Here is a 25,464-nt window from a genome sequence, read left to right as displayed (position 1 = left end):
TTAGGGTTAGGTTGGATATCTCTGCACATTCCAGAATTTTTTAAATTATAATATTGTCTGCAGGGGTTTCTGAGTTTTTCCAACATTGTGCATATGCGATCCTAGCTGCTGTTAGGATGTGTAGAATCAAATATGTGTTACCCTTATTGTAATTTCCTCAAATCATACCCAACAAAAATGTCTCAGGTTTCAGAACTATTTGTTGTCGTATCATATTTTCCAGCCATGTGTGCATTTTCTTCCAGTATTTTTTGGCTTTGGGGCATGTCCACCATATATGGTATGAACCTGGTGTCTGATTACATTTCCAACATTTAATCGATTTGTTTTTATACATATTCGCTAATCTTAGAGGTGATTAATACCATCTGTAAAACAGTTTATAGTGGTTTTCTTTGTATGCTGTTGACGTTTTAAGTTTATGATTTCTATTCCATAATTTTTCCCACCTATCCAGATTTATTGTATAGCCAAAATTCTTAGCCCAAATTATCATTGTTTCTTTTACTTGTTCTTCTTCCAATTTGTGAGTTAATAATTGTATATCCTCTTAATTAATTTTTGATCTGTTCCCATTAATATCTGATCCAGCTCATTTGGTTCATTGTAAAACCCATATTCCTGCCTGTCTTTTTCGTACCTGGATTGTATTTGCAACTGTGGCCACCATGATCGGTCAATCCCTAATCCTTTTAATTCTTGTTTTGTTTTTAGTTCTACCCTTTCGTTTAATAGGTTATATGATGGCACTGCTTTTTTTCTTGCTGGGCCTTCAGCATAACCAGCCAGCAACAGAGCCTTCTTCTTAAGCCTCTCTCTCGGCCCTCTTAATACTTATTCGCTATCTTGGATCTTCTCTCTACTATCACATAAAAGAGGAGAGGGCATTGTATTAGCATCTTATCACTGTTTAGATACCTGTCCTATTAAGGCTTAGGAGATATTACAGATAGTCCTGACTGTTCATTTAGTAACCTTTTGAAGTTACAATGGCACTGAAAAAAGTGATTTATTATTGTTTTTCACACTTACAGCTGTTGCGGCATCCTCCTGGTCATGTGATCAAAATTCAGCTGCTTGGCAACTAACTCATATTTATGACAGTTGCAGTCTCAGAGTCATGTGATCACCTTTTGCAACTTTCTGGGGAAACCAGATTCACTTAACTAACTTAACAACTGTGGCAAAAAGGGTAGTAAAATGGGGGCAAAACTCACTTAACTGTCTCTCTTAACAAAAAAATGTGAGTTCAGTTGAGGTCATAAGTCAAGGACAACTTGTATTGATTTTTCACCAAATTTTCTGGGAATTGTCCCTCTGGATTCATGGACAAAATTCTCTCCCTAGACTTTCCTTGGCAGGTAGCACTGACATCCTTTCCCAGGTTGGCCTTATTACATTTACCTGATAATATTCAGCATCTGAACCGCATCCCAATTCCACCTTCATTGGTAAAGCAAAATCTGTGAATGTCTATGGCAGAACAATGGATTAGGCTTATTAGTGTTCTTGAATCCTAGGTCAGTACATTCACCTGTAATTGATTTTTTTAGAAAACATCATTAAATCTGCTCCATGAGGGCAATATATATGCAGAGCCTTCACCTCCAAAACCACATATTAGAAAGTGTTAAGTCCCAGTGGTGGCAATTAGCAAAGTAATTGAATGTATCTGATAGGCTTACCTTTTTAAAAAGAATTAAAGTTTCTCTAACTACTTTTCTACTTTTGTTTGACATGATAGGCTAAAATGTGGTTAGCCAGTTTGCAATTCAATGTCTTTTGCAGTCCTTGTTAATTATTCTAAAGTATTTTTTTCACTTTTGAATTGATTTCACATATAAAAGACCTTTCTTGAAAGAGCCGAGTTTATTTTTGGACAATCCTAGGTGGAAGTTAGCCACTATCAGACAGCCAAAAGAAGCTATCCAAATTACAGAAATAGCTGAATAAGATATTTTGGCTGTAAGAAAAATGTAAAGCCCATTTTAGGAAAATATCTCAGGGCAACATCTCTGAGGGAGATGGGCACTTAAGAAATAGGAAGTATAAATAAATAAAGCAGGATGAGACTAGCAATATTTTTTCTTCATTTCAGCTGCTCTAGGTTGAACCCAGAATGCAACTTCAAGCATCCTATCACCCTATCTGGGTGTCCAAGTTCCCATCTCATTTCTCTGTTCCCAATCGATGGAAATTGTAACAACCTGTAGGTAGATTTCATATTTTCAGCAATATCTCACTTTTGGTTTCTTCCTCCAGGTCCTTCTACACCGGGTCTTATCTTTCTGAGGAATTTTAGAGGTATTGCTTAAAAATGAATTGACAGGGTTTAAAACAACAACAGGGGTATGGATGAAACAATGAAAAATACCAACTGCAAGCTACCTTTGCAATTTCAGGGCCTTATTTCAACAGAGGAAGTGCGAAGCTACTTTTGTTGAGAAACCTTTGAAGTCCCGTTTGCCAGAGGAGGATGTTGCATTAGACGGGACCTTGGCGACCTTACGCCTCTCGCCAGAACCAGAGTTGTTTCCTTGGAACCCTGGTTAGAAACTGAGGGCACCACTCATAAAAAACAAGTCAACGAGAACTCTTCCGTGCGGGGCTGCGGAGAAAATGGGGCCAATGGTTCTCGGGAGCTGCCAAAGTCCCGGCTCTAGAAGGTCTAAGCGTCGTCGCTCCCTCGGACTCCACGCTCACGTCGTTAAGGAAACCAACCATTAAGCGTCTCTGCCACCAGTCGCATTTTTGGAGGTCGGAGAATAGCCCAGCCGCCCAGAGAGAAAGCGAGGGCGCAGAAGGAAGGAAAGGTCGGGCTGGGATTGGATCACATCCCAAGGGTAGCGAAACTAATCTCGCGTGTCCAGCCCCTCCTTCTGCAGGACAAATTCGCTATGGGAATTCGCGTCGACCCTCTTTAAGGATCTGGGTCTCTCCTTTCGCAAGCGCGGCGCCCCCCAGTGTTCGCGGAGCTGCAGTATTAAGTGAGTCTCTTCTGTTCCGACGGCGGGAGGGGTGTGTGTGTGACCATCACCCCCACTTACTCCCCCCTCTCGTGAATTTTCCTCAGAAAGAAGTGAGGGCGAGGAACAGATGGAGGGACGGGAAGTTGAGACTTTGCGGACGGCTCGCTCTCCCGGGCCAGGGAAAACGAGGGTGGGAGTCGCGCGGCGGGGAACTCTTGGAGCTGAGCAATAGCGCGCTTTGATCCGGATTGAACCCGCGCGATTCGACGCTACTTCTCTCTCTCTCCCCCCCCACTCCTATTAGCTACCTAGCTATCTAATTATCATCTCTGTGTGGAGGGGTCGGGAGTGCAGTTTCATCTAGCCGGGTTTGCTTAACCCAGAGAAGATTTGCAGCTGTGGTGCAGTTCACTAAGGATTGAGTACAATAGTTTTATGGCGCTGCCGGAGAGGAGAAACCCTGGGAAAGGCGCACTCCTAGGGCTCTCCAAGCCCCGGTTTTTTTTTCCTGTCTTGCTCCTCCGGCTCCCGCGGCCCCCTTCCGGCCCCTCTCATTCCCCCAACCTCCTCCCAGGTGGCGAGTCATTTTCCTTTTTTTCTGCAGCGTTTGGAAGAATTTGGGCGCCTGGTAGCAAAGTTGGACCCACTTCCCATCCGGGGCATCTGAATTTCTTCTCCGGGAAAGGAGAGGCAGGAAAAATAGAACAGAATAGAATTCTTTATTGGCCAAGTGTGTTTGGACACATAAGGCATTAGGGTGAAGCTGGGAAGTTATTTTCAAAAAAGGTGCGTAGAGGGGAGGTGAATGGGAAGCTGAGGTAGCCAGAGCTGCACCTTCCTCTGGGCGTTACTTTGGAAGGTAAGGCAGACAAGTATTGAACAGGATGTATCCCCCACCAGCCTGCCCCGTTAGCATGAACTAAGGGTGGGTAGGGAATGTGCAGTTGGAGCAACGTGGTTCATGTCCAACCCCCATTAATCTCCTGTGAACCCCCATTAATCTCCTGTGAGAATACATGGGGTTCTGTCCCTCCAAATGTGAAAGTAGAAAAATACTCTCTCGGAGTGCTTGTGTTAAGCAGGTATTAAAGGATAGGGTTTCTAAGATTATGTCTCATAATTCTGATAATCTGTTAGTTAAAGTAGGTGACACAGGTGTTTCAAGGACCCAATATCTGTTGAATTATGGGATAATCATTGCATTCTAACAGTAACACAGCAACTAAATAAGTCTGCCATCTTCCTCTTCTAACATGGACCTACTAAATAAGGGCTCTTCTCCGCCATATTTTTACACTGGCATTTTTCTTCTATGTCCTCAGCTCCTCCACTAACCACTATACTTTATGTCTGTGTCCTGTTGATCACTCTGATTGGCAGAAGGGAAAATAATAGGAAGTTTTCAAATGAACTGGAGTGCAAAAGGACTTCTGCTCTCTAATGTTTTGTGGAAGCCGCTGTATTTAGGCAGATAGAGAAGGTTTCAACCTTTTCCTCCTGAGAAAAGGCTACAATTCTTCAGGTTTGAAAAAAAAAAAGAAGGTATTGATTGGGAATATGACTGAGACAATATATATATATATATATATATACATCAGAGAGAACCCTGATTTCTCCTGCTCCCTAAGATAATTTGCCTATTTCCATGTTTTCTTTCCAGCACCCAAAAGATGTCTGATTGGCCATTGTGAAAAGCAATATTCTAGATTGAGATGGGCTTTGTCTAATTTTTCCAGACTGTTCTTATGTACTTATGGCTTCATTTTGGGGACAACTGGGTTAAGGGGCTTTGGGGCTTTCAACCCTCCCTTCCATTATTTGAGCATTGAAAGTTGAATGTCACCTGTCCAAAAAATCCATATTAACTTCCTTATCCTATTTTTTTTCTCATAAGGAAACTGATAACGTTTGATGTTTCATCTGACATTTTTCTGGTGGTTGCTGGGTTATTCATACTTTATGGTACACTCCTGCTTTATCATCACCTAGGTTTCCGGGGTAAGAGGAAGCTTCAAAGAGTATTACATCTAAGTGGAAGGTGCTTGTAGAGCAGCATTGGACAGAGATTCCTGTGAAGAAAACAAACTCCTGAAGATCCACAAAGGCTTTCTAACTTGTCCTAGGACTTGGGATTGTGCTGCCTATTCACCCTCTGAAGATGCCTCTTCAAAACTTCACACAGCCCACCTATCACCAACCACCCAGTAACTTACATGCTGATTTACAAGGCTTGTTCAGTATGGTGCACGGTTACTTGGGGATTGTACAACCCAACAGTTTCCCCAAAGGTAAGAATTATAATAATGCAGGAACCATTTCCATATCATCAATAACCAGTTTAGTACAGAATGCCATTGGGTTCTTCATAAAACTTGGTCAGCCGTTTTTTTCCCCCCTCACTGTGTAGACTCCTCAGATTAAATGTTGTGAAGGACACACACATTTAATTTGAGAATTCTTAGGACAGTCTTAACTATTTGAATACCAAGATTGATGCCAGCTAAGCAAATGCAGTGAGTTTGCTATGGCATAGTGGGGGGAAAACCAATTTAACTGTCTTAATGAAACAGTACTGGAAACAAAATACTCAATGCTATCATGCTGAAATGAGAAAGGTGTTGTTGATTTATTGTACCTGGTTTAACTGGCATTGAAATTCTGAATGGTATGATAATAAGGGTGTTTAGGAGGGGTTAGTCCATCTGTATATTTGAGCCTGATAGGTAAATATCATTACTATTTGTCTATGGAACATTTATTTCACAATATTTCTTTCATCACATATTGAAAAAGATGAACTAATCTTTGGAGAATGCCCATATTAATTGAAAAATCAATAACTGCTCTGTTCAGAAAAAATAGCATTAATTTTCAAATAGTTGTAATTAATCCCCTTGCCATCGGTAAGATTCATGTTCTTCAGTAATTTGCTATGCATTTTTAATATTTTTTCTTTTGAAGAGAAGAGTTTTAGGAACATTATTAATGAAAAGCAGTTCTGGGCCAGATTTTGTTTCTGATAGCTATGAAACCTGAGTTTGGGGGTCAAATGTTTTTGATGCATGTTAAAGTGTTGAAACTGTAACATGACTCCACACATAAATTTTGCTTTCCAATCCTTCTGAGAAATAGACTACTACATAGTAGACCTGTCTGTGACATTCTGCATACATGTCTTCCTCCCTGATCTGAACTCGGGATAACCTGTTTTTCCAGCTTACAGTAAAAATAGGCTATTTACAAATAGAGTTTTCTTTATGCCAATTAGAAAATACTTTCTCTTTCTGGTCTAGCTCCAATGTCAATCATCTCTTCTCAGATTTTTTTTTAAAGTGCAAAGAACCTTGTTTAAATAACAAAGAACCCAACAAGCATTTGATCTGACAAGTCTGCAGTCACTTGAAAAAGAGAACAGAACCAGAAAAGGTCCACTTGAATTCTGGGCAGATGCTAGACACTGAATTCATAGTCCGAAAGTGAAGGACGAAAGGTGTAGAGAGCTGGCTCACCATGGAGTAGAACGAAATGATAAAAGAACCTACGAGGGTTTTTTTTTTGTTTCCAGTAAACGTTTTTTTTACTCATAGGCAGTCCAGGAAGAACAACACAAAACCTTCCACTTGTTTTCATGCAATTTTGGTTATATGATTAATGCTGTTTTCTATTAAATTGTGTCAATGCTTCGAATAAAACTTCTGTGGAAGAGTTCAAAAGTGTTAAATGGTACAGTATAGTTACCCTGAAATTTACACTATTTGTAATTTAATTGCACAAAGTTTGTAATTTAAAATAAGTCCTGCCTTAGGCATGAAAGCCGGCTGGGTAAGTTTGGGCCAGTCTCTCTCTCTCTCTCTCTCTCTCTCTCTCTCTCTCTCTCTCTCTCTCTCTCTCTCCCTCCCTCCCTCCCTCCCTCCCTCCCTCTCCCTCTCTCCCTCTCTCTCTCTCAGCTCAACTCACTTCATAGGATTGCTATTGTGCAGCAAATAGGAAGAGGAAGGAGTATTATAACATTTGCTGCCTTGAAGTATTTATAAAAATAATAAAGACAGGATTTTAAAAAAAAATAAAATCAGAAAATGCTCCTTTTCATCATAAATATATGAACTATTTTAGAACAATCTTCTGAAATCTCCAATATTATGGCTGAATGTCAGTGTAAGTGCAATGGCAAAGCTGTGGAGCTTTGGAGCTGCGGAGCTTTAATTCTGCCACTGCTGACAAGCAACAGGACTGTGTTTTAATAGGAAAAATGGGGTGAGGGTGAAGGAGCTATAGCCTCCACTGGGCTATTTATCAAGGTTGGCTTCCCAGCCTTTTTTCCTCCCTAGTGGTTTTGATTCCACAAGTGAAGAACATGAAATTTACCACTGTTGAATAAGCTGGAGGAAGTGGTGTCTTGTTTCTTTTCTTAAAAAATATTTCTGTGGTACTTTTAACATTTTAATAGGATATTTTAACAGAAAACACAATGAAAAATATATTTTACTACAAATATTCCAGGGTTAAATGCCTGAGAGAAATAAAAGTCTGTATCTGATACAGTGGAGAGAGAGTTCCTAGCAAGGCCCAAAGCAGAAAATACCTGTAGCCTGTCCTCTACAGCAGGGGTGTCCAACCTTGGCAACTTTAAGACTTGTGGACTTCACCTCCCAGAATTCCTCAGCCAGCTGAGGAATTCTGGGAGTTGAAGTCCACAAGTCTTAAAGTTGCCAAGGTTGGACACCCCTGCTCTACAGCCTTCTCCTTCAGATCAGATATTTCAAGCCCCTGAAAAGATTAACATAGGATAAGATTATTATTTTTTACATATCGTGTCTGCACAAGGTTTAAATACAAACACCACTCTTTGAACAGTGTTTCAAAATAGATTTAGAAACCTAGTATAGATCTCTTCAAACCTTAGAGAGATGGCTTTGCAGTATCTCCTTCCACTTACGAGCCCAAATCTGTGCTTTGAACTAGTTCAAGTTCTAAAGTAGCCAACATGCTGTTCATTCAAATGTTTAACCTGAAATACACTAGTAACTACAGTGTGCTTAATTATAGTCAAGTTGTTTTCTATCCAGATTGAATTGAAGCTCAGTTGAAGCCCTGCAGTTTCTGTTTTAACACACATACATCCTCCATTGTATACAAAGGAAAGGACGGGAAAAGGATTAAATAGTTTGCTAATAGCTGTATCAGTTTGACCCTAAGGAGGCTGCTTCATTCTTTAGAATAATGAGGCAGGCCCTGAGGCTATGATTTCTTATCTTGAATATAATGCTTCTTGTGATGCAACTCAGAATGTTAAGATCCTTTTGACAATAGTGTTGCATGTTGAATTGTATTCAGATTGTAGACAACTTGATAACCTAACCCTTGTGTCCTTCCTGAAAGTTATGGCTTCTTTCTCTTTTAAGGCTAGAGAAAATTCTTAAAGCTCATGTGTTTAGTCTCTTGCAGCTTAAAGGGGTTGAGAATAATAGCTAATGAAAGTTGAGAATCTTCTTCTAATTATTGCTCTTCTGGACCTTCAATCATTGAGTATGAAACTACAAATTTGTTAGATACAAATAACTTTAAAGGCCCACTTGGTGCAATATTTTGCTTTGAAGAATAGCCACCTATTCCCCTCTTAGTTGGTAGTCTCTGTGTTTTATTACTTCTCTTTAACTATTAAATAGCAAGCAGCTATTTAAGGAGTATGTACTCTTAGTTTATCTTACCCTTTAAAAATGAATCTAAGGTCAGCAGGCGCATTGAGCAACAGTGTATTTGTTGTATTTAACAGTTATCTTTCCATGAAGGCACCAGTTCTTTTATTTTTAAGAATGCTAGGTTTTCTTGGATATCTGGTGTCAAGTAAAATATTTCTATGGTGGCTTTTTCCTGCCAGGATGTTTCTGTTTTACAATTTTACATCCTTAGGCAGAGTTTGCCTATGAAGCACTGGACTTAGGCAGTAGGCCAGAGGTCTTCAAACTTGGCAACTTTAAGACTGGTGGATTTCAACTCCCAGAATTCCTCAGCCAGCTACAGTCTTAAAGTTGCCAAGTTTGGGCACCCCTACAGTAGGCATTCTAATCAACAAGGCCACATAATGACCAGAATCCAGCTCTTTCATAGCTGTTTTACCATTCTGCTATTCTGTCAATCACAGACCTTTGTTATTGTGACTATTTTTTACTTTATCTTTGACTGACACCAGATCACAGTGTCTGGAGAAAGTGTCTGGACAAATAAACACGCACACACACAAATAAATGTAAACAAATTGCCCATCCTTGGAAAGGGTGGTAGTTTAATAGGCCATGGAGAAAGTGATATGAAGATTGTTTTGAAGTCCATTTTATACTGTTGGAATAATTATCCTTCTGAGTTCAGTTCCAAGTGGGGAAAAAGACACTGGAAACATGGAGGCTATTTGGAAAGATGGTTTAATGGTGGACTGGACCAAATGGCTTGAAGCTCCAAAGAAGGATGATCACATGCTCCAAGGTGAAGGAAAAGAAAAAGAAGGGCCAGCCAAGATGCTGAGAGACCCTTATATACCTTAGTGTTTCCTGTTCCTGTGTAAGAAATGTATCCCATTGGCTGTCAGACTCCCAGGGGTCTTAGCTAACTTTTTAGGCTTTCCTGAGTTCCAGGCTTGGTTGAGCCTTGCTGGATGATGATGCACTGAAAGGGCTCTTGGGCAATTGCTATACCTTTAGCTGGAGATCTTTGTTATGGCCCAGGCCTTAATGGCCCACCCATTAACAAAGGTGGGGATGAGCTTCTGCTTCTGAGGTGTTTCTGCTCTTGAGTTTCTACTCCTTTTAGGGGAAATATTCTGTCTTTTTAATATTTCCTAGGATATTTCAATTTTCTAGGAGAGATGTGGGTGCTAACTTCCTGCAATACATTGGCAGCTGCTGTGTTTTTCATTAAAGGCTTTGAGTACCAACATTTTTATTTATTGTAAAGGAGCTGTTCCAGTTCAGTCAATCATTAATTTTTTGCTTAATCTCCAGGCAGTCTGTTTCTAAATGCAGAATAAAGAAATTAGTTAGAGTAGGTGGAGGAAAACTAGCATATTAAGATGGGAAAAGAGATACAAAAATGACATGGCAAAGTAAGGTTGGCACCTTTTCAGAGGACTCTTAACAGGGTCTCCAATTATCAACATTCTATGTTGTAAAACTTTCCCATTTGTTTTAGAATCATGTACCCTGACCTATCAGTGCTCACTGTATGTTTGGATAATTTGTATACACACCTGTACATGGCTTTTCATTATCTTTTAGATTGTGAGTTTTTCAAGCGTTCAGTTGTTTTTCTAGTTGCCATTGTTTAGACCTATGAATTAAATAGAACCCAGTAATTTTTTCCCTACATCTCAAATTTAACTCTTTGGAGTATTTCTTTTTGTTTGAAAAGTACAATACTATACATTTAGCCTTATGAAAAACGAGTCTGTATTATAGCTCAATATTTTGATTTACTGTTTCCTCCTACATCTCCTTTTTTATAAGATCACTCAACTGACTCATATTTGGATCACATTCCAGTAAGACACAAGTTTGATAATACTGAAGTTTAACCAGTTTCTCTAGTTTGTACATTTGGATTTTTTGTTTTCTTTTCTCCCTCCATTAAAATATGTCACATTTGTCATTGTTAAATATAATTCTAAAGATTATAGACTAACGTATCAGTGCATTTAGTTTTAAACCATGCTATTGTGTCATATCTACTTAAGTTTGCTTAATTTATTCTAAATTTTCCACAGTCGGGATGGGGTTTAGAATAAAATTTTCTTGAAGATTTGAAAGTTTAATGAAGGGCAGTTTAGAGATCTGTACTTTTTTTTTTTTTACTAAGATAAGTAACTCATCCTCTTTAGGAAATACTTATTTTTAATGGTAATTGCTGATAAAAAATTTCAAATTAACATTGCCATTATGAGAACTGATCAGCATGATAAAAAAAAATAGATAAACCATAGTTATATTGTGATACCCACATACACAAAATAGCTATAATGTATTTATGTAGTATCACATAGTATAATATTAGTTAATATATAAAAATGTCTATAAGTTGGTAATAATAGATGCCACAATTTTGTCCTATATTTAAAGTTTATGTTAAATATAAAAATAAAAAAGCTAAACAACTAGAGATAATAAATAATGATAGGAATGCATGGATATGACATTTATTTGATTGAATTAACAAAGAAATCAAAATTCATTTGCATTCTCAGATAAAAATGACATGAAATAGCAGCAGAACAACAACAATACCGGTTCTCTCTATTGTTGTTGTTATACTCTGGTGGTTAAGACCCAGAGTAGAAAACAGGAGACTGAGTTTAAGTCCCATCTTAGCCATGAAAGCCAGCTTGGGTGACTTTGGGTCAATCATTCTCTGTCAGCCCAACCCCACCTCATAGAATTGTTGTGGGGAAAATAGGAGGAGAAAGGTGTGTTGGTTATGTTTGCTGCCTTGTGTTATTTGTAAAAATAATAAAGGCAGCATACAAAATAAATAATAAATAAGGAATAGAAATAAATTATTACTGTGTCTGTAAAATTTGTCTATCCATCTAATCTACAGCTTGACTAATTGCAAGTTTTGCATTGCAATAATGCAAATTTCACCACAAATATGTTATTTTAGAGTATTTAATCAGAGATATTAAACATAAAATGCATCCAGATAATCAAGTAATGCCTTAAATAATGATTCTATCTCTCAATCTCTACAATCTCTATAAAAGTTACAAAATAGCATGACATGGACCAATGAGAAAATTTCAACTGTTATATGAATTCATTTGCTTAAATATAAATGAAACATTGAAGACAGTTATCTTGAGTTAAGCCAAGATTAATTATCCTGCTAATTTATCCCTGATATCCTACTAAAATATCTCTGCTAAGTTATTTATGTTATATAAAGTGCCTTTCATAGGAGATTAGTTCCCAGGGTAGCATTTAGAAAACCAAGATCATAAGGGGAAGGTGGGACAATGCATTAAAAGGAAACAAAACCAAAAATGTTTGCTATGGGTAAACAAGGGAGATATTTATGCAAATAAAGTGAGTTTTACCGGAAGTGCAAACAGCTGAGAGGGCTGGAAAGCTGCAACAAGATTTTGATGCTTGGAGATTACATTTCAAGTTGAGTGGTTTTTTTGATGGAGGACAGCATAAATTCTCATGCAATATACAATTACGAAAATAAAATGTGCTGAGGCATCAATCTGACTGATAGGTATGCTTCCAAACCTGAAAATCATTTAATCCTACTGTTACACATTTTTTTCCTCTTTCCGACTCTAATCTCTTGCTTTGGCGTGGGGTCAAGGTCACTAATGGAGCTGAACATTTACTGGCTAGATCCCCTTCCCGATGCCTTCCCAGAGTTCACAGCTGATTTTATCTCTTTGCACCCTGATAGAGAAACTTTTGTCACTTTGTAGGATTGAACTCTCAACTTCCCGTGTGGGAGATGAGCATTTTTACCTCTATGCCACTGCGCCACTCCTTATTGCTACATGGATTAAAAAAAAATCTTATATTTTAACAAGCAAAAACCACACCTACACTAAGTATTTTTCTTTTAATGTAAAGGTGAATTGCATCTTGTCCCAAGGCCACTCAAATAATATCTGAAAATTAGTACATGCTGCCATTTTGGTCATGAAACATTAAATCTATAGTGTAGGTCAGTGGTGGTATTCAAATATTGTTGCCACCGGTTTGGTGGGTGTGGCTTGATGGGCGCAGTTTGCATGTGTGCACACACTTTGCGTGCATGTGCGTGCCAAACGCGCACTTTGCACAGGCGCAGAGGCATTCTAACTTGCCTCCTGCAAGCCTGCACAGTCCTGGTTGCTTCAGCAGCTGCCACGTGGCATTATTCTGTGCTGCGCAAAGCACCTGCGCTTCAAATTCAGTGGATAAAGGTGAGTAGGGGAGCCCGGGCAGGTGGGTGGGCCCAACAGCAGAGCAGCGGAGAGAACTGGAGAGAATCGCTCCTACTGGGTCTCCAGAACTGGGCAGAACTGGTCAAATGCCACCACTGGTGTAGGTCATAAAACTGTCTTATCAAAGCTTTTTAAAAAATAAAGGCCTCTTAAAAGAGCAGTCCATAAACTAAACATTTCAATACTGCTGATATACATTGTCAGCAGTCGTGGGATTCAGTTTTTTTTACTACCGGTTCTGTGGGCGTGGCTTGGTGGGCGTGGCAGGGGATGGAGGATACTGTAAAATCTCCAGTCAGAGGTGGTATTTGCTGGTTCTCTGAACTACTCAAAATTTCCGCTACCGGTTCTCCAGAACTGGTCAGAACCTGCTGAATATCACCTCTGATTGTTAGCATCTATTAATCTACTCCCAAGTATTATATACAGTCCTTGGCAATCAAAAAGTTGTTCATCACTGTTCTAGTTTAAAAAGCTATAGTCGATATGTTGACCATTAGGAAAACCTATATGAAAATTCATAAAGGTGCCTTTATTGAAGTTGTCTATGGAGATTCTTGGTTATCCAAGTCAAGGTTGTCCCAAAGGTGCTTTTTCAAGACACAACTGGACTTTCTGGTCCAGAAAGTCCAGTTTCCTCTTGAAAAAGCACCTTTGGGACTTTATTGAAGTTGTACAAAATTGTTACAAGATGATTAATGTTAAAGAGTTATTTATCGTGAGTAGAAAAGAAAAAAGGAAAAAATAATGTTTGGTCATGGAGCCATGTTTTTAACAGCTTCTCATGATTAGATAGAATAGTGGAGATTTTCAGATCTGCAGATCGGTTCTTCACTGGTGTAGAGTTGATTGCTGTATGGATTTGGTACAGTGGTAGTCAACCTGGTCCCTACCGCCCACTAGTGGGCATTCCAGCTTTCATGGTGGGCGGTAGGGGTTTCCCCCCCTACTTTATAAATCACCATTACTGTGGAACCAGTGGGCGGTTAGAGAAAATTTTACTACGAACAGAGATACAAAAGTGAGCGGTAGGTATAAAAAGATTGACTACCCCTGCTCTAGCATGAAACAGATACATTATACTCTTATATTTTCAGCTGACTTCCTTGTAGAAGTAGCCAATCCCCATGTAGTGTTCATCCGCACTGCGTTGCTCAGCAGCTTGGTAGAATATTTGTTATGACTATTTTCTATTGCACTCCATCTGTTCCTTCAGATCACTCCAAGCTGATAACCTTTAAAATAGAGAATATTTGCAAAGCATGTAGCATTGCACCACTTAGAGGCAAAGAGAGAATATTGTTTGCAGAGCAGAGGCAAAGGAAATATATATTTTTTCTGATTGTGGAATAACTGATGATAGGATTAAATCCAGTTAATCCTATCCTGAATTTTCCTGTTCCTGGAACTAAAGAGGAAGGTTTTACGTGTTCTAAGACTGGTATCTTTCTAAGGTTTCCAGAAGCCCGTAGGCAAAAGGTTCATGAGATTCTTCCCAAATTCCATGCCATTGTAACCTTTTCTGGACATTTAAGTTTTATTTTATTTATTTATTTATTTGATTTGCCAATTGTTTACAAGATAATAAGTATAAATGTATACATAGTTGTGAATACATGAAATGGGTACATATAAGAAAAATAAAAGAATAAGAGAAACAATAGGACAGGGACGGTAGGCACGTTGGTGCGCTTATGCACGCCCCCTGCTTATGCACGCCCCCTTAGTTAGTGATACACCAGACAGAAATATGTGGGGAAAGTCAAAATATTGAAATCCTTCTAGGCATTTTTTTCATTTAATTGTCTTGAATGAAAAATGTATTCACTCTTTTAAAAATGCTATATTTGCCATACACATATGCAATAGTAAAATAACTTTGGAGAAAGGGATCTAGAGAAATGGCATTTTCAGTCTGGCGATCGAGGATCCAGACAGGAATTTTTAAACAAATCTTGGTTATGGATTATCTTAAATGTTAATAAATAAACGATAGCATTTTCCATCAATCTCTCTGTGCTTCTTTCTAGATCTCCTGACATACGTGGTCAAGCATCAAGATTTTCAAAATCAGACAGTGTATAAAGAGGTGAATAGAGTGTAATCCTTGTGATTAATGAAAATGTAGAGATGTCTAACTAACACTTGATACGCTGAGGCCTCCTTGTCCTCTGGTTAATTGATTGAGACTTGAAAATAACACACTTGCTGCTCAGTGGGTTTTTCGAGGCAGTACAAGTAGTAAAACAAGATGGTATCTGAGGTAAATCCAATGGAATATGCCCACTCCTGGATGCAGTCATCTGTTTAGTCTTCTGACCTTCTTTCTGCATTATGAAGTGGAAAAGCATCTACAAATTGTTAAGTCTATTAACTTTCTCTTGTTTCCCTCCATCACTAGATGCTCAAGTATGAGGCAGGCTTCCTGGTTTGTACTGTCATTGGTCTTCTGTTCATTGTCCTTGTGCCACTAGTGGGCTTTTATTTCTGTTGCTGCCGCTGTTGTGGACACTGTGGAGGTTTCATGTACCAGAAGCAGAATAAACATACTGCCTGCAAGAGACGGACTCTTTTTTTCTTTCTGCTGGGTATCACTGCTGTTCTTCTGTAAGTTTCATTCTATGGAGAATAACAGAATGAGCATGTGGGAGTGTGACTACTGTATGGCCTTTTGCTTATCTCAAAAGTCTCTGATTTAAAGTAGCTACTCCTGCACTACTGCATTGGTTTACGTCAGGGGTGTCAAACTCGCATTGTCACAGCAGTGTCACATAATGTATCGGAACTTTCCCCCCCTTTGCTCAACTGGGCGGGGGAGGGGCCAGCATGTGACGCATCCAGCCCGCAGGCCGTGAGTTTGACACCCCTGGTTTACGTTGACAGAAAATTGTGTAGCACCTTAAAGTTTATCTTATGAAGTAGACAATGTTCCATGAAAGATGAAGTTATTATAAATCAATTAATCTTTAAGTTGCTTCTTGTTGATTTTGCCACTTGATCAAGCTCCTGGAAACACATTGAAATCAGATTCCTTGATTTGTACGGATAGTACTAACACAGCAGATATTCCTAATATAATGTGAAGAGTGGCCAAAGAACAGAGTTAACTGAGATATGATCCAGATCTTCTGTCTCCTTGGCACAGGATTGTTTGTACTTGGGGAATGGTTTCCTGAAAGTTGGGCCTGGGGCGGGGTGGGTCAAGCGGGGAAGCACTAAAGCAAATTACCACGGTGGAAGAGCAGATTCCACTGTGTGGGACTAAATAGTTACCAAGTTGCTCTATGGCCAAAGAGTTCAACCATGTGATAACAGCCTGGAATATTCCTGGTAATGCTAGATTTTGCCAAAACTCCCTTCAGCACTTCTTTTCAGAAACAAGCACATTGTTAAAACATAAACCTGTCCTTGAGCATGTGTGGACTGCAAACACATCCTTATTGTTCCTTACAGAAATTCCCACCCACTGGAGCAAACCCTTAGTATATAATTTGTTTCCATAGTATTCTGAGAAGGACGCAAAGATCAAAATTACCCATGATGTATTTTTGTTAATGCAGGCAGGATTACAAAGAGATTGTGCATGGCATTATTAACCACAAGTGAGTTGATGGGGTTAAAGAGAGAAGGTGCTACAGAATAAAAAAAAATGCATTGACAAATCACATAACTAGGGAATTCCAAGCTGAAATCACATTATGATTCTGTAATGTTAGAACACAAGGCATTAAGTGCTGGCTCTGAACCATACATATTTTTTCCTTATATATTATGCTCACCTTTACACATAATGCTAAGATATTTTTAAAAACACATTGTTGAATATAATAAACTAGTTGATAGGTAATGATAAGGCAGAATTGGTGGCTTCATACATCATGCAAACCCAGAAAAGAACTCAACTAATTTACATCTATTACAAAATTTGTATCCCCATAGTTTTTCAAATACTTAACACAAGATCAGTGTGTGTGTAAGTGTGTGTGTGTGTGTGTGTATACATACACGATTTATTGCATTTATATTTTGACCAACATATTGCTGTGTTGATAAGACCAACATATTGCTATGTTTGCAAGCCGGGCACGGTGGCACGAGCCTGTAATCCAGCTACTCCGGAGGCTGAGGCTGTCAGAGCACTTGAGCTCAGGAGTTCTGGGCTGCAGTAGGCTATGCCGATCCGGTGTCTGCACTAAGTTCGGCATCAATATGCTGATCCCCGGGGAGCTGAGGGCCACCAGGTTGCCTAAGGAGGGGTGAACCGGCCCAGGTCGGAGATGGAGCTATGTTTGCAGCCTGTTGAATGATGTTACTAGTTGTCCATCAAAATTTTGTTCTTTTTACTTCTTCTGCTAAAGGGCTGGAGATATATGTGCGTATGTCAGCAACCAACGAATATCCCAGGGTCTAGGGAGAGGTTTTGGCATTTTCAACAATACAGTGAGCAACCTGAATGTTTATCTGAATTCTATACCTCAGGTAAATGTGACTTGGTCTATATTATATCTTTACCGCTCTATTTTATCCTGTGTTTTTCATGTATCAGTTCCAGTTGCCATCTTAGTTTTTAGTATCAAAAAAGTGGTTGTCAAGCTTTATCTTCAACGAGACCATGCCAAAATTGGAGAGCTGTTAGTCAGATGGCCGTGCTTCAGGATAGGAGGGCATTTAGAGTAGGACTTATAAAGGTGACTGTAATACACAAGTTACAGTTAACGGAAAGGTACATCCTTTCAGAAGGTGTGGCCCCAAGTTGCGAAGGACTTCATTGGTTGGTATCAACTCTTTTTAGTTGAAATGAGCTAGTGCAGGAAACATATGGCCATAATGTCTATTCCCATTATTCTGTATTTTGTACTAATGGATATTTCTAGACTACCTTCAAAATTTCCCTCTCCCTCCCTCCCTCATTTACCTCCAGAACCAAATATTGCATTTATTTTGTGTATCTTTTTTTTTGTTGGTGACAAAAACCTCATAGGACAGTTCCTTAGAAGTAGTCTACTAAAATCTTCAACAAATATTGTTTCAGGGCAATATAGGATCTATTTTCTATGTGTACTATATTTCAGTCTTTGATGTTTATATAATGACTCGTTCAACAATTCTGATGGTTACAGCGACTTTGCCATCTGAATCTATATACGAATAGTCAATATATGACTTTATATCTGGCAAACATATAGGAAGGCCTTTTGCTACAATAGACATATTTGAATAGTGTTGTGTTCGAATTGTATATGACATCCTATGTTTTTCCTCATAATCTCCATGAATCCATGAATCCTGAGTTCAGGATTTTAGTTTTGTGTGCTATCTTCTCTGCTACAATGGGATTTTATTTCATCTCTCCCACAGGAGATTAATGAAATTGTCAGCTCTAGTAAAGTACCATTGAAGGAGGTCAATGATAGCTTGTTGAGTAAGTTTATGCCTTGGATACAATTTTTTTATGGGATTCACAATGATATATTGAAAATGTTTCAACTTGTGAAATGTCATTATTGCACCGCATCCTATAGTTACAGATTAGGAAAATACCTTTGAATATTTCCATTCTAGCGAAATAGGAGGCAAGAGCATTATGTATGCTACCTTGTACAAAATAAAGGAGGGATACAAATTTGTATTGTTATTTTTGAGTGCATGAGTGGACAAGCTCTTTTAGGTCAACTGATGTGAATCATATCATTTCTTGCGGAGCTTGTGTGTGTAAAGTGAAGGAAAAATGGGTATGGTCAAATCAGAAAGTATACGCAAAAACATATTTCCATTTGCACATTTCTGTCCATCCATCCTAAAAATGTTAAATGGCCATGGGGTTTTACAGAGAAAGGGCAGTGGAAAAAGTATTTCTGTTACTAACTTTGTGTTGATGCTTTCCTTTTTTGCAGATATTGCCAATACCTTGGGGAGCAAGATTAAGGATGAACTAGGTGGACGAGCAAATAAAGTATTAGACACAACTGAGCAGCTTCTTCAAGGTATTGCAAGACACTGGATTGGGAAATGATATTGGGATAGAATAGTAGAATGGAAGCACAAATACATTGATAATAGAGGGCAGCCCAGAAGTTGAAGGAACTTTTACAGAAAGTTCTCATGAAAAAAAAAAACCTAGACTTTGTTATAGTTCCAGGGACAAGTGATTTGCCAACTTCATCATAAGAGATGCCATGACAAGGAAAAAAGTTCTTGGTTTTCCCTCCAGAGCCAAACCATGGGAACCAAAGACTGTGAAACTGCTGGAGACCTATTGATTGACTTCATTATGTTTTAAATGTTTGAGGGGTAATTACCTGTGGACAAAATCAGTGCCAGTCTTTTGAGGTAGACCAGTTCAAGAAACAGACAACGGAATTCTAGGAATGCCATTTATTGTTATAGGATATAATCACCGAATCTTGATAGCCTGTCCAAGTTTCTCTCTGTCCCATCTTATACCAAGCAAAATCAAGGTGGCCTTATATGAGCTCCTTTCTCATGCTTCCTTCTATTTCTGGACTATGCAATATCATGTCCAACTCCTTCCTTAATGGTTTCTTGTATCTTGCACAAAATCAGCTCCGAGTTCTTTTACAATCAAGAACTAAGTGGACACTTTAGGTTGGGGAATTGTTCCTCAGTCTTTACTCAGTCCTTCCTACTTTTTTTTTTAAACAGACATTCAGCACATAGACCAGGAACTCCAGAAAGTCAACCAGACTGGTGGTCGCTTGCAGAAAATGCAACAGGAGCTGAATAAAAATCTGACTGACCTGAGAACTGAGATCAATGGCACTCTGAAAGAATGTGGCAGCCCATGTGGGGAAGTGTCCATAGAGAACCTGATACCTGAGGCCAATTTTGATACGGTAGAATGAATCTTGGAGGAGAGAAAAATATTTGGATGGGCAGGGTGGATTATTTGACGGCACAGGAAAAGATTGGGTCAGAGTTATGGTGAACTGTTCAATGCGTTGGGGGGACATAGAAATACAATTCCTGATGCATCTTAAAAGTCAGGCTAGGGAAGCATAATGTAATTGGGATAAGACTGCTGAGATTATTGATCCATGGGAGGCTGAAATCAGAAGCCATAAAATCAAATGTGCCCCAATTGTAACACAATATAGAATAGGTTACAATGTAGGAATATGTTTTCAAGATGTCTAGATCTGTGTTCATTAACTCCTAGTCATCCATATGTGTTACAATTGTTACATTTCTATATGGCAGCTGTTGCTTTATGTGTCTTCACTTCATCCTACTTGAATTCCCCATTGCTCAAATTGCGGTTGATCAAACAATAAAAATATATGTTTCTGCATTATTTCTTTCTGCAGATTCCTGATGTCAGTGATCCACTTAAGTTGATATCTAATCTGACAAGTTTAAATCTCAACAGTACTGTAATAGAGGTAACACCCTCCTTTTCTTCTACAATTATTCTTTCAAGTATCTACTCCCAAGTGCCAGTGCAATAAGTTGGCTTGCCCAAAAGAGGTTGAGGAACAAGACAAAATGGTCACTTCAACAATCATTGGTCATTGTTTGGAGCCATTTTGTTCATGGACTGATGAACCCTATTTATGAGACCTGTCCTATGTCCGCTAAAGGGATTAAATCTGTTAATTTGGAGAAATAGCAAATGTATCTTCTTGGGGCTTTGTCTTTTGTTCAGCAATTTGGGGTCATGTTTTACTTGACTTACATTCTGAGATCTGAGCTTTGTGTGTGTGTTCATCTTTGTCTGACTGTATTCCTTTTGCTTGTAGGCAAGAAATTTCATTAAAGAAATACCACAGAAAGTCTCTAATCAAACCAAAAAGGAGGTGTCTGGTAAGTAACCCAATCAGAGAATCTCTTCTTCATTTCACACATTATTCTGTGGTTTTTTTTACATTAATTGAGTTACTTCCTTAATGCAGAAGTTCAAAATAATGCCAGATTACATCTCCTGAAGCAGTGGTCGCCAATCAGTGGGCCACTGGTGGTCTGTGAGAAAATTTTGGTGGTCCGCAGAGAAATGTCACCCTCAAAGTACCCCCCAAAGCAATTAATCCAGGCTGTGCGGGAATACAAGGCTTGTGTCACTTGCATTGTGAACAACATGAGGTAGTGAGGGGAGGGGGGAAATGGCGGAGAAGGGGAACTTGCCCCATTCACCCCATGTGCCTGGCCTGTCTACCAGGCTGCTTCTTTCCACTTCTTTCTTCTTTTGCTTTTGGCTGCACACAAGGAAAGCAGTAAAAGTCTTTCTTTCTCTTCCCCAAACTCCGCCGGAAATGAGTCTTTGGGACCCTGCAAGGCATCCTGCTCCAAGAGGCTGCGCTGGCAAAGACTCATTTCTGGTGGAGTTTGGGGGAGGGAAAGAAAGACTTCTGCTGCTTTCCTTGCATGAAGCCAAAAGTTTCTCTCTCTCTCTCTCTCTCTCTCTCTCTCTCTCTCTCTCTCTCTCTCTCTCCCTCCTCTCCCTCTCCTCTCCCTCTCCCTCTCCTCTCCCTCTCCCTCTCCCTCTCCCCCTGAGAATGGAGCTGGAGACAGTATCCTGCAATCCCAAATAAAGAATGATTGATCAGTAGGAAAATGGGGTGGGGAATTTTCCTGCAGACTTTTTTTGGGATTTTTCCAGGGTCTCTGTCTCTACAGACAGAGACCCTGGGAAAATCCCCCAAAAAGTCTGCAGGAAAATCCCCACCCTGTTTGCCTACCGATCAGTAGTTCTTTATTTGGGATTGCAGGATAGCGTCTCTCTCTCTCTTCCCTCCCTGAGAACGGAGCTGAAAAGCAGGTTAGGAATGTGGCTGCCTTGGAGGGTGTGTGAGAGAGGGAGAGAGAGAGGGAGAGGGAGGGAGAGAGAGAGAGAGAGAGAGAGAACATCGCTGCCAGCCCTCCAAGGTTAGATCAGATCCCCCCCCTCCTACCAACGTCAAGCCACCATCAGTCAAAATTCATATTAGTGGCCCACGGGATTTAAAATTATGAGTTTGGTAGTCCTTGAAGTCCAAAAGATTGGCGACCCCTGCCCTGAAGGACAGTTCACCATGTTTCACATACTTGATTCCACTATCAAACGGTGACCTTTGGAAGTATTTTCTAACATTCAGCTAGAATCTCTCTTCCTGTTTCTTATGACCATCATTCCATCTCAGAGATACAGAACAGGTCTTGACTTCTGAATGATACCTCTTCATTTCCTTGAAAAGTGCTCTTATATTCCCCTTCCAAAATATTTGCTCAGGTCTAAACATACCAATTTGCTTCGACTTTGTTTTAAAAATAAGAGTTATCTTTTAATCCCCTTGTTGCTTTTTTCTGCAAATTTTTAACTGAACCTCTATTAAAATGTGGCACCCAGAACTGGACACAGAATAGAATGTAATTATAACTTCTCCTGACTAGGTAAATGAAGTACTTTTCACACAATCTAAAACTGCATTTGACTTCTGAGTAGCCATATTTTGAGTTGCCAATTCCTATTCAGTTGTAAATATTTTTTCCCAGATTTAGCATTATCAGGCCAGATATCCTTCCATGCTCTCCACCTGTTCATTTATTTTATTTTTTCCTTAGTGAAGATCTTCCTTTGTTTCATTAGTACATTTACTTTTGTGATTTTTCTCAAATCTACCAATATAATTTTGTACTGGGTTTTAATCCTCTTGCACAATATTCCCCAACCTGAAAACTTCTAGATATGCAGACTTTAAAACTTCTGGCATTTTCAGGAATGGCCAAACTGACTGGAAAATTCTGGGAGTTGAAAATTATACATCTGGAAACACTGTCCCAATATTAGCCCGGGTTGGGCTATCCTACAGTATTAGCTATCTACCCAGTTTTATGTGATCTTGATATTTGAAAAGAATTCCTGCCAACTATTTATTTAAAACAATTAATGACAATGTTGAAAGGTGCTACAAATAGTAACTAAATATATAGTTATTAATAACAATAATATATAGACTGAGAGTCTACTGATAATTAACACACAGTTAGAAATGTATGTATCTCTATCTCTCTGTATGTGCATCTCTGTAAGACAAAGGTCTGTGGTATGGCCCAAAGCCTCTCCGAATAAATATATTGGCTTCCTGTTAGAAGGAAACCTGGCACCTCTGGAAGAGGGCTCCAAAGCCCAGGAACAGCTACAGAAGATGTGTCTTCTTGGGTTTTCACCAAATATGCCTCAAAGGCAGTGGTGGTATTCTACCGGTTCGGGCTGGTTCTGGTGAGACAGTAGCAGCAATGAGCAGCGGAGACTGAACCAGTTCTCTTCGCCACTCTGCTGTTGGGCCCACCTGCCCACCGGGAGTCCCATACTCACCTTTATCTGCTGAATTTGAAGCGCAGCTGCTTTGCGCGGCACAGAAGAGTGCCGTGCAGCAGCAACTGAAGCGATCAGGATCGTGCAGGCTTGCAGGAGGCAAGTTAGAATGCCTCTGCGCCTGCGCAAAGTGTGCATTTTGCACAGGTGTGCATGCAAAGTTTGTGCATGCGCACAAAGCACGCCCGCCAAGCCACACCCACCAAACCAGTGGCAAAAATATTTGAATCCCACCACTGCTCAAAGGGTAGGATGTCTCCAAAGGATTTTGGCAAGCATTGATGGCACTTCAAAAGGCCTTGGCCCAAGCTGTGTACAGCTTTATAAATCATAAGCTGCACTTTGAACTGTACTCAGACATTTACGGTAAATGCTTTACTTTGCTAGGATGCCATTATTTCAGTTCCTTCCAAGCCACAGTCTTGGTGGCTTCTTTAATGCACTAATGTCAGTGTCAGTATTTTTTGCCTAGTGATGTTTCCGCTCTTGGTGTGAATACAATGGTCAGTATTGTGTAGATTTTAAGTAATTAATACCCATATATACCAAACCTACTAGTAAGGCACACTTTTTGCTTGCAAAAAAGCCTAGGTCCAGTCTCTGGCTTCTTCAGGTAGGACTCAAGAGATCCATAGCAGAAATTCTGAAGAACTGCTACCCTGCTTGCTTACTGTATTAACTTAGGGGGTGGTTTATTGTCTTATGTAATTATTTGCCACTCTAAAGACATTCACATTGTGGATGCAGTATGTTCTCACTGAATCAAGAGTGCAACAAAATTACCCTCAGCCAATGTCATCTCCAAGTTTCCTATTTCTAACATCTGTGCAAGTTAAGAAAGGCTTCAGTGAAGCGCTATACTTGTGTAGAAGCCTTTTCCAACTTTTAGAAGTTTCCAACGGTTAGAGATAGAGGAGAGTCCACCAATCACAAAGTAGAAGAAGGCTGGAAGGAAGCTCTCAGGCACTGAGAAGGTGCAATAGACTTCTGTGCAGGTACCCTTTTGATTTTTATAAAAACTCTCAGGTGTTGAGAAGTAGTTGAGAAGCACTGTCCCTCTGAGAATTTGCACAGTCTAATCGGTTTCCCTTTTTTTTTTACACCTGTGTAAAGGCACACATTTATCCTATCTATGTATGAATCAGACCATTATGGCTTGCTTAATTAACCATTAAAATGGTTAAACATCCTGGGGGTTTGTATGAACATTAGACAGTGTTGATCAGGGGCGTCAAACTCAAGGTCTGCAGGCTGGATCTGGCCTGTGGGGTGAATAGATCTGGCCCGTGGGGCCACCCTGGAGGGACCAACCTGCAAAGGACCAACCTGCAGTGCTCTGCCAGTGAAAATGGAGCTTTGGGGGCCACACGGTGTCAATGCCTCCTGCAGCCCTCTGCCAATGAAAATGCCTCCTGCGGCCCTCCCGAGCTCTGTTTTGGGCTGCCATCGCCTCCTGCAGTCCTACCAGCAAAAATGGAGCTAAGGGGAGTGCATGCGGTCCTCCCGAGCTCTCTTTTCAGCCATGATGGCCACCTGCAGCCCTCTGCCAGCAAAAACGGAGTTCGTGGGGGCCACGTACAGCCCTCCTGAGTTCTATTTTCAGTTGCGACAGCCTCCTGCAGCCATCTGCCAGTGAAAAAGGAGCTCCTGCGGTCTGTTTTCACTGGTAGAAGGATGCAGGAGGTCATCACATCACGAGTGATGTTGAACTGGTCACACCCACCCTGGCCACGCTCCTACAACCCCCCCGAGATCCAACACAACCTTGATGTGGCCCTGAATGAAATCGAGTTTGACACCCCTGGTATAGCTAATATGCGTAAGATGAAGCTCTGATGCAGTATTAGACAAATATCCTATGTTTTGATACGATATATTGTTTTTCAATTTCTTTGCTCAAACATATTTAGTTTCCTGAATTATTCTACTTATTCTTCCCATGTGCAGCTATTTTCCTGCTCCTGCTTCACCCTGACTTTAGTTTATTTCATTTAATGGAAACTGATCCCTCCAAAAAAAAAATGTAATCTTCACTCCCAGAATTTACAGTCAGCTTTGTCTGTTGTTTATTGCTTTGTTAAAGATGCTTTAATAGAAGTATTTGATTTGCATCAATAAAAGGTTTTAATTGCATCATTTAGATTAAGATGCAATGTGAATTGTATCTGTACAGAATACGAGTTGGAGAATTTAGCATATCCATTGCCCTTGGATTATTGTTATTGTTT

General features: G+C 39.7%; 1 protein-coding gene and 1 non-coding gene across 2 annotated transcripts in view; both read left to right on the top strand.

Moving 5' to 3' along the window:
- Positions 1 to 2,738: 2,738 nt before the first annotated feature.
- The window catches only part of LOC113414726 (prominin-1-A-like), a 36,771-nt gene continuing 14,045 nt past the window's right edge, over positions 2,739 to 25,464 (top strand). The window contains exons 1-10 of the mRNA XM_087964673.1: positions 2,739 to 2,987; positions 4,864 to 5,257; positions 14,958 to 15,016; positions 15,329 to 15,534; positions 17,286 to 17,406; positions 18,286 to 18,349; positions 18,822 to 18,911; positions 19,591 to 19,781; positions 20,253 to 20,327; positions 20,685 to 20,748. Of these exons, the coding sequence (XP_087820799.1) occupies positions 5,128 to 5,257; positions 14,958 to 15,016; positions 15,329 to 15,534; positions 17,286 to 17,406; positions 18,286 to 18,349; positions 18,822 to 18,911; positions 19,591 to 19,781; positions 20,253 to 20,327; positions 20,685 to 20,748 (1,000 nt within the window). The 5' untranslated portion in view covers positions 2,739 to 2,987; positions 4,864 to 5,127. The remainder of the gene's footprint in view (positions 2,988 to 4,863; positions 5,258 to 14,957; positions 15,017 to 15,328; positions 15,535 to 17,285; positions 17,407 to 18,285; positions 18,350 to 18,821; positions 18,912 to 19,590; positions 19,782 to 20,252; positions 20,328 to 20,684; positions 20,749 to 25,464) is intronic.
- LOC148130896 (signal recognition particle RNA) lies at positions 17,006 to 17,295 on the top strand. The gene has a single exon (XR_015749640.1).

Source organism: Notechis scutatus, chromosome 4 (genome assembly GCF_049901735.1).
Source record: "Notechis scutatus isolate UNSWTSFEM ecotype Mainland chromosome 4, rNotScu1.2, whole genome shotgun sequence".
NCBI lineage: Eukaryota > Metazoa > Chordata > Lepidosauria > Squamata > Elapidae > Notechis > Notechis scutatus.
The sequence above is the reverse complement of the archived record's forward strand: the minus strand, read 5'-3'. Positions and strand labels throughout refer to the sequence as shown.